The sequence below is a fragment of the Myzus persicae genome, unplaced genomic scaffold, assembly GCF_001856785.1.
Source record: "Myzus persicae strain clone G006 unplaced genomic scaffold, MPER_G0061.0, whole genome shotgun sequence".
NCBI lineage: Eukaryota > Metazoa > Arthropoda > Insecta > Hemiptera > Aphididae > Myzus > Myzus persicae.
The window spans coordinates 843,918-857,701 of NW_019101246.1; the positions used below are offsets into that span (position 1 = coordinate 843,918).

A 13,784-nucleotide genomic window follows, 5' to 3' on the forward strand; every position below is an offset into this window, starting at 1 on the left:
TATTGAATATTCTGTTTATCAGACATACTTTTTTTATTATTATTTTGGAAAATTTACAATCTGTAATCTGTATTTGCTAACACAATAAGTAAAAAAGATGACTGGCATAAATATATTTTAGGTAAGTACCTACATGTAAATAATATATTAGATATTTAGAAAATATTATTACAGATACTTACCTCTTATAATATTCTGATTAGTTTCTCCTATATCACCAATAAGAGGTCTTTCTCAGTGATGAATAAGGCCTAAGTTATTGTAACACTGCTTTGGTCGAAATAAATCATTTTTAACTTGTCTTATATGAATATACGTATTGTTATTGTATATTATTTTAATTACACAATTAAAGGGTCGTCTAAATTAGGAAAGGGTATTATTATTTTTATAATTATTATTATTATCATTACCTATTAGTATTATTATAGCAACGAGATCTGCTTCGTTGATAATTATAACTATAACCTAAGTACGAAGTACCAATTCAAAAATACGGCCAACGGTCCATTTCTAAGAAATATATCTATGGCTAATGGCTGAATAATATAATGAAAACAATATAATTTACAAGGACGTATAGCAGGACTTACATTTTTTTGGAAGGAGGTGTACCTACAATTTATCCTAAATTCACATCATCAATAATTATTAATTAACAACGATAATTAGTTTCTAGCTACTCGCAAGCTAACGTTTTTATAAAATATACTAATATAGTGCAATTTGTATGGTTTTTTTCCAATTATCCGAATCAAACTTTGTTACTGTGCTAGAAATTAAAATTATAATCAATATAAAATATAAATTATTATACTATGATATTATGCACGGTTGAACAAGTTACAGTGCATACGTGATACGTCTTACATGTAAATAAGTTAGAAATTGTTGCATTTTTTTCGAAAATTAAAGAAAATTGTAAGATAAATGTAGATTGCCATCAATTTTAGACATAATTATCTTATTTCATAAGAAGAAGTAGTCTATAAATAAACAATGTTTTTCTTATATTTGTTATTCGTTTTACTTAAATGGTAGATAAAATTTCATACATTTAAGTAAAAATGTAATACATTTTCTTATTTAATAAGATATTATTGGTCTTTAATTCAATAATGTTTTACTTATATAGTTGTATGTATTATTTGTTTTAAATAAATGGTAGATAAAATTATGTAGATGTAATAAATTACATTACAGGTAGGTTTTAGCATAATATTAATTAAGAACAATTTTCATGTTCCAATTAAAGAAATATTCATATTTTTATGAATACCTACACTTCATAGGCTTGAAATCATAAATGTTTTTCATTGGGTAAAACTATAGCCATTTTTTAAGGAAAAATGGTACATTTTTTTCTCAGCGCACTTCTTAATGTGTGAATATTTTTTGGGAGATATTTTTTATATTGTGGGTGGAAATTATGGGTATGCACTGTTGACATTTTGAAAAATGTGCGAAATCCTGAATTATTAATATTATTTATTTATATTTAATTACCTATTGGCTATTCCAAAGAACATAAAGTATTCGGAACATATGTAATAATATGTGTTTCTGTATAAAGCGATACGAAAAACTCGATTTTGAAAATAATATAAGTCACGAAATATAAAGAACTAAAGAAGTAGAATAAATAATTTAAAAATATTATTGGTAGGTTCTAGATAGGTAGATTCCAGACGCCCATCATAAGTAAAATTTTAGGAAGGGTATAATAAAAAAATCTTAAATGAAAGATAGATATGTTAAAATGTAACAAACAAATTATCATTCGTCATTGCCTATAACAAAATCATAACTAAAATCAATAAACATAATTAATTACTATTTCAAAATATAAAAATAAACGTCAATTAGTGTTATAAATTATATGATTGTAATAGAGTGCATCATAAAACTATTAAAACTCGAATTGGACTGCCTTGTTAGTTTGTACATATAAAATTATATAATTTGTATCTTAAACAAGTAGATGATAGCATTGATTAGAAACTATACAAGTATTTATAATCAATGATGATAGTAATAAAATCCATTTAGTCATTAAACAAATTGCCTAATAAAATTTAAATTGGGACAATGAAAGAATATATCACGTCCACAAACATATTTTTCAATTTTGTGACCCCAATCATTTTTATGAATGTAAATTACCTATTGCAAAACTATAGACTTTTTAGAAACTAAAATTTTCTATTTTGAAAATTGTAATAAATAGTTGGGTATTTTTGGATAGTTCAAAATCATTCAAAAAATGTCAATTTTATAAATTTGAATTTAATAGTTGAGTCAAACCTATGTTTATGATTCATTATTGTCTCACAACTCACTTATCAATAGTATTTTTTTAGACTTCTCAGAGTTGCTTATTTCCTACAATTTGACATAAGTTAATTAATTAAACAGTAAGTCAAAAACCTTATACAAGATGCAGGTCATATGAAATAAGTATACATACCTTACATCCAAACAGCTGTTTAGTGTATGAAGGCCTGTATAATATAATATTTCAGCAACATAGACAATCAAACATAATGATTCAGCTATTTAAATAACTCATTTAATTACACATGTTTTTACTGTATGACTAATAATAAACTTTCATCACTTCCCTTTGAACATCATTAATTGATTTAAACATCAACATAATATTATTGCTTTGTGCTAACTATTTATAACTAATTAGCGTAGAACACTAGAACAGCTAGTTTATTAAGATTTATAGTACAAATTTATATTAAGAGTGAATTTTCCATTATAATTAAAATTACAAGTGTATGCACTGACCGAGTTGTGTTGTTAATTTTTTGTAGAAGCTTACATTCCAACCAATTGTTCTATTATATCAACAGTCTACAACAGTTGGATAGCTATTAATTAAGTTAATGACATCATGTTTTTATTGAATAACATGCTAACATCCTTCAATATAATATATGAACACAATAATATGATCTTTTTCTGCCATTATAATATGTTCTATGGTAATAATACTAAGTGCACTGTAATGTAGTTCTACATGAATAAATCAGCATCCAAATTTAGTAGGTACCTAACTATAGTCTGTTCAAAATGATATCAGACCTCGGCGGCGACCAGTTTTTGTTCCGCGACGGTCAGACGCCATCCCTAGAACAGCGGCATGTTGAGTGCTGCCACGGAACAAAGCCACGCTCATGCGCCCAACTCTGCCGCCGGGGTCCAATCTCATTTTGAACAGAGTATATATTTTTATATTAATTGAGATTATAAAAAAATAAAAACATTTATAAGTATATAATATGAACAACATATAATATTAAGAATAAATAATTTTCATCCAAGAAATCAAAAATGAATTTAAAAATTAACTTTTACCAATTAAAATAACACAAACATGAACTTTGATTATTTTGAAACATAAGAAAAAATTTTATGGGAGGATATTCATAAAATGTATAATATATTTTTGATGTCTGTTCATAAAAACAGATTTAATAATGAATTTTTGTTTCAAAAATGAAAATGCAAAAAACTATCAAAAATTAATATTAAAAAAAAGTGTTTTCAACATAAATATTACGGACTTTATTCAGTTTTATTGGTTACATTTTTTTTTAACTGCCTGTATGCTAACACTGCGGAATCTCTTTCTTTTTCTATTATCCTCCGATCAGATATAGACAATGCTTTGCGTTTGCCTGTGAATGCTTTACGTTGAATAGCACTTTTACTAGGTTTTTTTAAGATGACATCACTTATTTTCTTTGTTTTTGCAGAATTTCCAGTATCTGCTAACATGGACTTTAAGAACAAGTCATCTTTACGACCAGGCTAAAACAAATATAATTAATAATCAGTAAGTAAGTTTTATATTATAAAATAGTACAATAAAACATGAATAACAGATTATGTTTTTTCTTACTCTATTTTCAAAATGATTAATAACTGCTTTTCTTGGTTTTACAGTCAAATTTGGAGGACAATGTACAGTTTCTCCAAATTCAAAATTGTCTTTAACATATTCAGTTGCATGTTCTACTTTATCTTGTGTATCTTCATCAAGTTTTTGCTTTTTCTTTTCTTTTTTTTTATCTCTTTTAAGTTTAGTTTTTAATTGTCTTTTTCGTTTAGCTTGAACTAATTTTTCTTTAGTAGTCTGGACTGCTATAGCTTCAGTAGCAACAACTCCACTTTCCCGAATAACATGAACTTGTTCAGGTTTTTCTTCTAGTTCAAATGCACATTTTTGATTATTTTTTGTAAATCTATTTCCTATATCTATGTATGGTTGGTTTATATTTTTCAAACTACGTTTAGCTAATTTTTTTAGTTGCATAAATTCACGTAAACTTCGAGGCACATCTTGACGTTTAGGATCTTTGGGAGGCTCGTTAGTTTTTCCTTTTAACCTGTATTCAATTAAAAATAGTTAGATTATATCAAAGCATAATAAATGTTAAGTTCTATAAATAGTATGTAATGAAGAATTAAGTTCTAACAGTAGTGAAATAATTTTCAATTTAGTAACTGATAGATTTTGATAAGACTTATAAATATCACTGTATCAGCTTAGGTTTATTTGATTATTAATTGTATAACAATAAAATGTATTAAAAGAATGTTACTTTATGAAGTACCTACAGTAAATAAACGAGTATATTATAAATGATTGAAAAAAGATTAAGTATTAACAATATTTATAACAAGAATCGTTTTAAGGAAAGGTCAGTTAATGTTTCAATGCCTCTAAGCTCGATTACCTAAGTAGTAGGTGATACATTTTGTACTTGTAATTAATACGGGCACATGGCAACTAATTGGTAAATAATATTCATAAAATATGTTCATAGTGCATTAATAATTCACACATTGTCATTAGTAAATCAAATTATATTGTACTATAGTACCAGTCAGTAGGTACTAGGTACAAATGTTATAAGTGATAGATTCATTCAACATTCTCAAGTATAAAGTCACTAGAATGTATTCAGAAATTTTTCTATTTGGCATACAATATTTTTTCATAGGGAATTTAAAGAAATAACTTTATTATTGTTTGTAGATTAAATACAAATATCTAAATTATCTAAATACATTTGTATATCTTACTTACTCTTCATTACGTTTAGAGATTTGTTCAAATACATCTTTTACTTTTTTTTGTTTTTTACTTTTAAATTTTCGAGCCATTTTACATGAATATAAACAAAAACTTAATTAAAATTACAAAAATCAAAACAAAAGCACGTTGGTGTCGTCGTAGTGTCGTACTGTATGTTGTGTGCCGTGCATGTTAACTATGTTATCACTTATCAGTGGAAAACAATAACAAAAATTGTTCTGTGATAATAGTGGGCATATTATCATTCAGCTTCAAGATAAAATAAATATTTATTTTTCTATCTATTCTGTTTCATCTTTCATTAAGTTTATGACCTGTTCCCACATACTTATTACAGCAATATGTCAAAATTATTCAAAAATGTACTACAATTATTTTATTTTAAAAAAAGTTTAGCAATACGCTTTTTGTATATCTCTTAAAAGTTAAAAATATTAAAAGCTTATTTTAACCAGTAAATAGATCGGTACCTACTGCCGTACGTTGTCACGTTGTCCGTGCATAACATAGGTAATCGTCTCGGTAGGTCGTAGGTCACATGCTCAACTTGATTTTCGCTCTGCAAATCACATACATGCAGTGGCGATTCTAGAGGGGTTGTAGTGGGAGGGGGTGAAACCCCCCTAGAGTACAGTCAACAACTGTAAATTCTATTCGACATTTTATAGCCATTCTCAAGAAGTAGTTATAATACCTAAAATCTTAATACTTTTTTTATTTTTTTATTTAAATTGACATTTGTCGTAAATCGACAATAATTGTAATGGTAAATAACTAGGCAATAATTAATAACAATAGGCAGATCGCAGATATTATTCAGATATTATGGTATGCTCTTATGCATAATAATATGATACCTATTCATACACGGACCACTGGAATACTATCAGTTATCATAATGTGGGTATAATTAATATATAATAATATAAGAAACATGAATTAAAATGTTGCTATACAACCATTAATAATCATTATCATGCTTATAAGGGCAGTCGTCAATTTCGTCAATTCTCGTGAACCACAGATTATTGCTGTATGTCAAGAACCCAATTATTTAAAATAAAAAAAAAAACAAAAATACATTTACTTTTAATATTATTAGGTAATGAGATTATGAGAAGAATGAATCTGTTTCATTCTTTGACTTACATTACTTATAATAGTTTTTATATTGGGTTTTATACCTGAAAGTTGAATTCGTAGGTCTGGTGCGGGCATCCCATCTATGTATGTATTTATGTTTAGTATAAGCATAAGAGAAAAAACATTTTTTTATAATATAAAATTTTTTCCAAATATAATAAATAGTTTTCTCAATAATCACATACATCTGACGGAACCCTTGAGATTGTCCCGCGGAACATATTACGGGTACCGCTGCTCTAGATAATAATCTCAGATTTAAATTTTATAAGATGTTAATAAATTCACACATATTTTTTAATTAAAATAGCTAAATGTGATCTGCTGAGAGTCAAATTGGTATGTTACGCACTTGTAAGACGGGACAATAAATGTTTGTGTAGCGTATAAATAATTTAACTATATAATATATATACATAAATATACTATATTTTTTACCAATGGTGTACACTGAACCAAGGTTAGGTTAGGTTAGGTTAGGTGTAATGTCCTCTTAAGAAAGAAAGAGATCTTATCTGTTAACTATTTACTGTTATCTTGGTAATTGATAACATTGATAAACGGAGTAATGACGTCATGATGAAGAATAATAATTTTCCCTGCTATGATTAATTTGTGGATTGATAGCGAAGATAACAGAACCAGACAACTCAAGTCGTAGAGTCGTACTAAACATACAACTGTTTGATCACCAATGAGTACTATGGCCAAGACCAACTTCACTTATTGTAATAGAGTGCAATAATAATCTTGTTACAAAACATTAATAATTGTTATTTAATATTTAGAAAAATTATTAAGTTGTATACATTTTTATGTGTAAACATAATTACCAACGTTAAATTTATCAAGTATTTTTTTGAACAAGTTATTTTTGAAACAATATAGTATATTCTACCTATTCTAAAATGTGTGTTCCTTTTCAAAATCCGTGTGCTACCACTTTATAACACTCATAGCAACAATAAATTGTCAAGTCACATTACATGTCTCGCATAGACTTTTGCCCTTTGGAGTCACAGGAATCCTTAAAAAGGTAAAAAAACAAAACAAACTTTATCTCTACATTTTCTATTCTAATTTCCAGCTATCTCTGTTTGCAAACCTTCATATCGCCTCTTGATGTTCCTCCTTTTATTACTATATGTTAAAATAATAATTTATTGATCGTATTTCAGGTTTCGACTATTGCCTTGAAACAACACATGCATTCTACAAGGCCAATTAATTGCGGCGCTGTTGATCAATGGGAAACTGTTTTTCATGTTTGCGCTCTAAGAGTACCGCTAGGCCGGTGGCACGTTCCAGTGACAACGAAAATTCAGACAATGTACCAGACAAAAGAGTTGAAGGTGAATTAACCATTTAATAACCCATTTGTAATGAGAAAATAATAACTGTATGAAAATTTATTGACTTAAGCTTTGCTTTAATTCTTTTATCAAACTATTATTTAGACTAATTAAAAATCTTTACATAATTTGTATTTAAAAAATATTAGATTGCTAATTTAGCATAAGGCAGAGATAAATGATTATTATAACATCTACACTTAATACTTGTATGATTCGGCAAGTTATATTAAAATAAAATATCATTATTATTTTTACTATTAAAAAAACACTTGCAGTTTAATAAGTTGATAAATGATGATTAATTTAAATTTATATAGTACTTAAAATTAATTTTTTTTTTAATTTAAATTTATATAGTACCTAAATGTAGAAGGAAAGAGAGAGAGAGACAGTTTAGACCGCACAAGTATACATTCAAATATTTAAAAACCAATATTATTGTGATTTGGCCCACTTCTTAAATTGGTTGGCCTGAAAATTTGATATATTTTTGACATGATTTATGACATGCAAACATGAAACATATGTATATGAAAATAACAATTATGCTTTTGGAAGGAAAAGTAGACCTAAGAATAGATTGATGGACAAAGGAGAGAATGACAGGCAGATAGCTGATGTAACTAAAGGTGAGGTGGGTATGATAGAGACATAGAGCTCTATATGGAAGTGTAGGACAATAGTATGGTTGAAGTAGAAGAATAGTACCTAAATAGTAAATAATAATCTTAAATATCCAACTTTTAACTTAAAAATGGTAATATAATAGTATAAAATAATTGAAGATTACAAAACCATATACAGATACCTAACTGAAAAGAACAGTTTAGGTGAAGTTTTGTTGGAGATGCATAAGCTGATATTGTTTTAATCTCTGTCCTCTTACATTTTCTCCAAGTTTTCTTTTAGTAAAATAATTGCATTAGGTTCAAACTTAGTTGTATTCAAAATTTCAAACTAATGTTTCTTTTTATGTTATGCAGGTCTAGATTCAAATGATTTAAATCCCCCAGTGATGGCTATGAGCAATGGAGCTCATAATGCTCCTGTTTTAGGATCAGTGGGTAGTGATAACTGTGGTAGCTTGCGTTCCTCGTTTACCTGTACTCGTTTGACATCAACATTAAACAAGACCAACATAAGGTTGAATAACTTTGCCACAAAAAGTTTCCAAACCAGGGTTCAAAAGTTATTCGATATGTACAAAGATGCTGTCGAAGACTTGATATTAATTGACGGAATTGAAAGACTGTGTAGTGATTTACAGATGTCACCTGAAGAATTCCGCATTCTTATATTAGCATGGAAATGTGATGCTCATCAGATGTGCCGATTTACTCGTGCAGAATTTCTTAATGGTTGTCATGCACTTCAAGTAGATTCTGTGTCATTGATGAAAAATAAATTGTCAGATGTAGCCAATGATCTCAATTATAATACTGAGGAATTTAAAAGTTTATACAGGTAAATCATTGTTGCACTATTTTAATACTAATAGATTTTATAAAAAATTTCATTTCCAGGTTTACATTTAAATTTGGGTTGGACAATGCTGTGGGACAACGTATTCTTCCAGTTGACACCGCTATTGTATTATGGAAATTAATTTTTAATATCCGTGAACCAGAAATATTACAACGTTGGCTAAACTTTTTGGAAAGTCAAGATAATATAAGAGGTATTCCTAAAGATACATGGAACATGTTTTTAAATTTTGCTGAATCTGTATCCAATGGGGATCTTTCTAACTATGACGACACAGAAGCTTGGCCAAGCGTTTTTGATGATTTTGTAGAATATGAAAATGATCAAGCCAATCAAAACATTAGCGAAAAAGGAACTGGAAAAAAGCATGGCAGTGTACTTTAAAATGACATAAAAGACTATCACTATTTTTTTGTGTGTTATTAGACTTAAAAACAATGTTTGACAAACATATTGTTTTGTAATAATAACCTAAAAATCATCAATTTATTACAAGCCCGTCCAATATTAATATAAACCTTTGTGGTATTTTAATGGCAATATTACTTTATAAACAAATCTAAAATTGTATGTATATTAAGTTGGATTAGTTCAATTTATTATTTATTTTTAATTTACCTATAGATCAAAATAAATAATTCATATTTTTATAACAGTGTCTACTGTTTATATTAATTTACTTACATTTTTGCATATTTACTTTCATATAAATATTTTTTCAAGTGATTTCTATTGTGTTCAAAAAATATAAGCTCTTGTATCGGTCCTACTAAATGCAACAAAATTGGTTCCTTTAAGTAATCCAATCACTAATATTTTTCCACTTAAGTATTTGGAATCAAGAAAGTTTGGCATCCGGTTTTTAGGTCTCAGTTTTGAGTGCTGAAAATAATCATTTTATAAAAGACTGACTGAAGTTGTTAGTCAACAAAAACCTGTGATACTATTCAAGCTTGATCAATGACAAGCGTTTAAATCTTGCTAATATGTGCGATTTTTTTTCTTCGCTGTAGTTAAGAATATTTAAATATTTAATTAAAAATAAAACAAATGTTGATATAAAATATAAATATAATATGTATAATATACTATATTATTAACGCTACTACAAAAACAAAATAATAAATATGTAATCTTAAATAATGTACAATGATTTAAATTACGATAATGTATGGATAATTTATTTAAAGTTTGTTTGGGGTTCTGTTAATTTTGCAAAAAATAATATTTCTATGATATAAATAGTTTATTTATTTCTAAATTTAGTAAATTATTTTAACACTATCCTCCTTTTCATATCTATGTTATGAATATATAATGTGATATTAGCCACAAAACCAAATATTTATTAATGGTTATTTAAAATAGTCAGACACTCAGTATACATAACCCTATGATTAATTCAACTGATTTATATTGTAAATATTAGTAACTATGGATATAATAAAATACGAACACTACTGTGATTAATATTATTGTATGATGTGTCAAAAACATAGTTTTTAACTTTTGATACAAAATATATTTTTATTTAAAAAATTTGGGTGTAAATGTGTATTATCCAGTAAGTCAACTAGGAGCATTTAGGACATGTAAAAACAAAATTTTACTTAATATATTATTATACTTACCGTTATTACATGCTTGATTACTTACATAGTTGCATCTCTATTTTTTGTACAAGATACTGAAAATTGATTTTCGTTAAACAGGGAACAACTTTAAATTTTTGAAAATTTCATGACATCAATGACATCACAATTAGAATTTGTATAATAAATGAGGGTTAGTTCTTTTGCTGCAAATTTTAGTTCCATTTCCGATCGAATGAAACTGTTTTTTTGGCCGTTTTATCTATAATCGTTTTGAATATATATGACAGAGCTCTAGACGATCAACCCAGAAGATGTGTGGATGACCAATCGAGAATCTAAGATTTTTTCTGAGCACTCCGAATCATAAAATATGATAAAACTAAAAGTGTCTCGGGAAATACGGGACATGTGGATGTGGCAAAACCCAGAAGTCCCCCACTAGCCCAGGGGTAATTCAGTGGAGTATGACATCCCCCTAAAGTCGACAACTTACTGTCATTTCCAGTCGTCATTTTATAGCAATTCTAAGTCGTATAATACCTATAATATAAATGTTTTTCCTTGAACTAACGATTATTTACGATTCGAACTTAACGATCGTCGTAAATCGTAATGGGTGATAACAGTCAGTAGATGTTACGCTATGCTCTTATGCATAATAATATAATATAGTATAATGCATAAAAACTGAAATACTTATTGTTATCATATGGTTTCAAATAGATAATTATATAAAAAATATGAATTAATATACCTATAGCTAGGTATGCAACCATTAATAATCATTTTTAAGGCCCGGAAGTTGATGCCCTAATAAGCCTATACAAATGTCCTAAAAAAATGAATTAATGACTTTAAAAGCTCAAAAATTCCGTAAAATTTGAATATTTTGCTTATGATCTAAATACTTGAACAACTCAAGAGTTAACGATTTGAGTTAATACGATTATTTATTAATCTTAAAATGATACTTGATTTTGATTTTAATTTTAATTTCAAAAATGGTTTTCATCTAGTAAACAATTGAAAGTTTTGTTTTAAGTATTTTTTATAAAATTTGATAAATCAATTGATGAAAATTATAAAAATATGATAATAAGAAATGATTAACTCTTAATTTTTCTCTCAGTTGTTAAAAAAAGGCCTCTAATTAAAAAAAATGACCTTAAAAGTCACAAAAATAACCTAATAAGCCAAAAAACCCTAAAATTAGTTGTATACAGATTGAAGATGCGTACTCTATTAAAATACATTTTACGTTGGTAAATCATCGTCGATCGTGTTTCAATAAAAGATGCAAAAGTCTACAACCCGGGTGTAGTCAATATCACTTATTACTAGAAGGGTAGTCGTCATTCGTCAAGACTCAAAATCCCGCGGATTATATTCTACAAAATGAAAATACCGATTTCTGTAAAACAGATATTGTTGAATGTTAGTTCAATTGACATCCATGCTATTGTTACAAAATGGTCCTTGGCCATACATAGAAGAATACAAAATTAATCTTTTTAATCAACATCGCAACATGCAAAATAAATTAGATAACTTAAGTAAATCGTATGTATAAATTCAAAATACATAGTCATTGTTCGATTATTGAAAAATAAATTTTCTATATCTATTTGTAATGTGTTGTAAAATATGCCTTAAAAATGGAAATATTCAATCATCATAAGATACAATATAATTTATACTATAGTTAAAAATGCTATTCCAGAAAAAACATACAGGAATCTGGGCTTTAATATTTTTTTAAATACAGTGGTCATTTGCTTATTATAATCTGCATAGTTAATGTTTTCAATCATATTGTTATCAAAAACTTAGTAAGGAACCCAAATTTAATTCCTAAAAATATGGGGCATTTTAAATAACATCTCTACTTGTAATTATTTACATAGATGTTAATTAAGTGGAAGAGGCGCAGTCCCTCAAAATTCAAAAGTTTTTTTACTTTTTTAATAACCACTAGGTTTTTTTGTGGTTAAGTACCTGAAACAAATATTGAAATACTGGATATTAGATATTTAATTTTGTATTGGATACCAATATTTATTGTTAACCTGCAAGGACGTAACCTAACCCCCCCCCCCCCCCCCCGAAAATTTGTTTTCAGTTACAGCCTTGTTGTTAACATAAAATAGGTATTACAAAATTAAATATGTAATATTTCTTATAAAAATTCTTTGTCAACATTTGGTAACTAAAATTACATTTGGCATCAATTATTTTTCCTCACTTTGAAAAAAACTCAATATTCAATTTTTGCCAGTTGAAAGGAATTTACTAACATTAATTAATGCGGTTATATTTAACGCTGTTAATATTTTTCCTGGTTAATTGGGGTCTCAGCAAAAATGTAGGTAAATTGAGTCCCGGAAAAAAGGTTAGTCCGTTCATCCTATTTTTTTAATATCTAATAATCTTAATTATAAGTCAAATTGTATTATTAGGTATGGTATAAATTGTATAAATTAAAAATTAATTTCATTTTTATTAAAATTAAATTTAAATATATGTGTTTTATTATCTTTGTTAGAAGTATAAATGTAATATGGTGGCTACGGTCAGGTAGGTAAGTGGGTTTCTGCTTAGTACTCGAGTGAGAAACCGAGAACCCGCTTCGTATTATAAAGTATTATAAATGAACTAAATGAACTAATAGAATTATTTATGATGCACGCGTAATGTCTAAGGAACCGCGGGCCACGATGGCATGGCTAATGGCTATAGATAATTATTACATATATAATATTAGATACTATCTTAAATCTTGGTTAGAAAATAGAAATGAGAAGAAAGTAGATTGTGGAAATGCGGAATTTATGTCCTGAAGTAGTGAAGTTCAATATTTTATTGAACACCATGATCTATTGAACACGAACGATATGAAAATGTTTTTCACCGTTAGATGTCGTCACACAAATCGCGTTTTCATAATAATAATAATAATAATAATAATAATAGTAATAATAATAACAATAATGATAATCGCGGTACCTATGTAGTAAGTTGTAGGACGACGAGTTTTCCACTCGTCGTCTCGTCCCGTAATAATTCCGCCCGTCCGTTGACGACGTCCGCGCCCCA

At 27.5% G+C, this 13,784-nt stretch overlaps 2 protein-coding genes across 2 annotated transcripts; one reads left to right on the forward strand and one right to left on the reverse strand.

The window, feature by feature from the left end:
- Positions 1-3,552: 3,552 nt before the first annotated feature.
- Positions 3,553-5,302, reverse strand: LOC111028345. Its single transcript, XM_022306957.1, has 3 exons — positions 5,105-5,302; positions 3,914-4,400; positions 3,553-3,822 (listed from the first exon to the last, which is right to left on the reverse strand). The coding sequence occupies exons 1-3, from the start codon at positions 5,179-5,181 to the stop codon at positions 3,577-3,579; spliced, it is 810 nt and encodes a 269-aa protein (XP_022162649.1). The 5' UTR covers positions 5,182-5,302; the 3' UTR covers positions 3,553-3,576.
- Positions 5,303-6,774: 1,472 nt separating this feature from the next.
- Positions 6,775-9,748, forward strand: LOC111028344 (DCN1-like protein 3). Its single transcript, XM_022306956.1, has 4 exons — positions 6,775-7,292; positions 7,435-7,608; positions 8,595-9,075; positions 9,135-9,748. Exons 2-4 carry the CDS (start codon positions 7,503-7,505, stop codon positions 9,478-9,480), a joined length of 933 nt encoding a protein of 310 aa, XP_022162648.1. The 5' UTR covers positions 6,775-7,292; positions 7,435-7,502; the 3' UTR covers positions 9,481-9,748.
- The last annotated feature ends 4,036 nt before the right edge of the window (positions 9,749-13,784 follow it).

What these genes read in the sequence shown, in the direction of transcription:
- LOC111028344 (XM_022306956.1), top strand. Translation starts at nt 7,503, where the DNA reads ATGGGAAACTGTTTTTCATGTTTGCGCTCTAAGAGTACCGCTAGGCCG. An exon ending in ACCAGACAAAAGAGTTGAAG is followed by an intron (nt 7,609 to 8,594) that starts GTGAATTAACCA and finishes TATGTTATGCAG; the next exon opens with GTCTAGATTCAAATGATTTA. An exon ending in GAATTTAAAAGTTTATACAG is followed by an intron (nt 9,076 to 9,134) that starts GTAAATCATTGT and finishes TTTCATTTCCAG; the next exon opens with GTTTACATTTAAATTTGGGT.
- LOC111028345 (XM_022306957.1), bottom strand. Translation starts at nt 5,181, where the DNA reads ATGGCTCGAAAATTTAAAAGTAAAAAACAAAAAAAAGTAAAAGATGTA. An exon ending in ATCTCTAAACGTAATGAAGA is followed by an intron (nt 4,401 to 5,104) that starts GTAAGTAAGATA and finishes AATTGAATACAG; the next exon opens with GTTAAAAGGAAAAACTAACG. An exon ending in TTAATCATTTTGAAAATAGA is followed by an intron (nt 3,823 to 3,913) that starts GTAAGAAAAAAC and finishes TATTTGTTTTAG; the next exon opens with CCTGGTCGTAAAGATGACTT.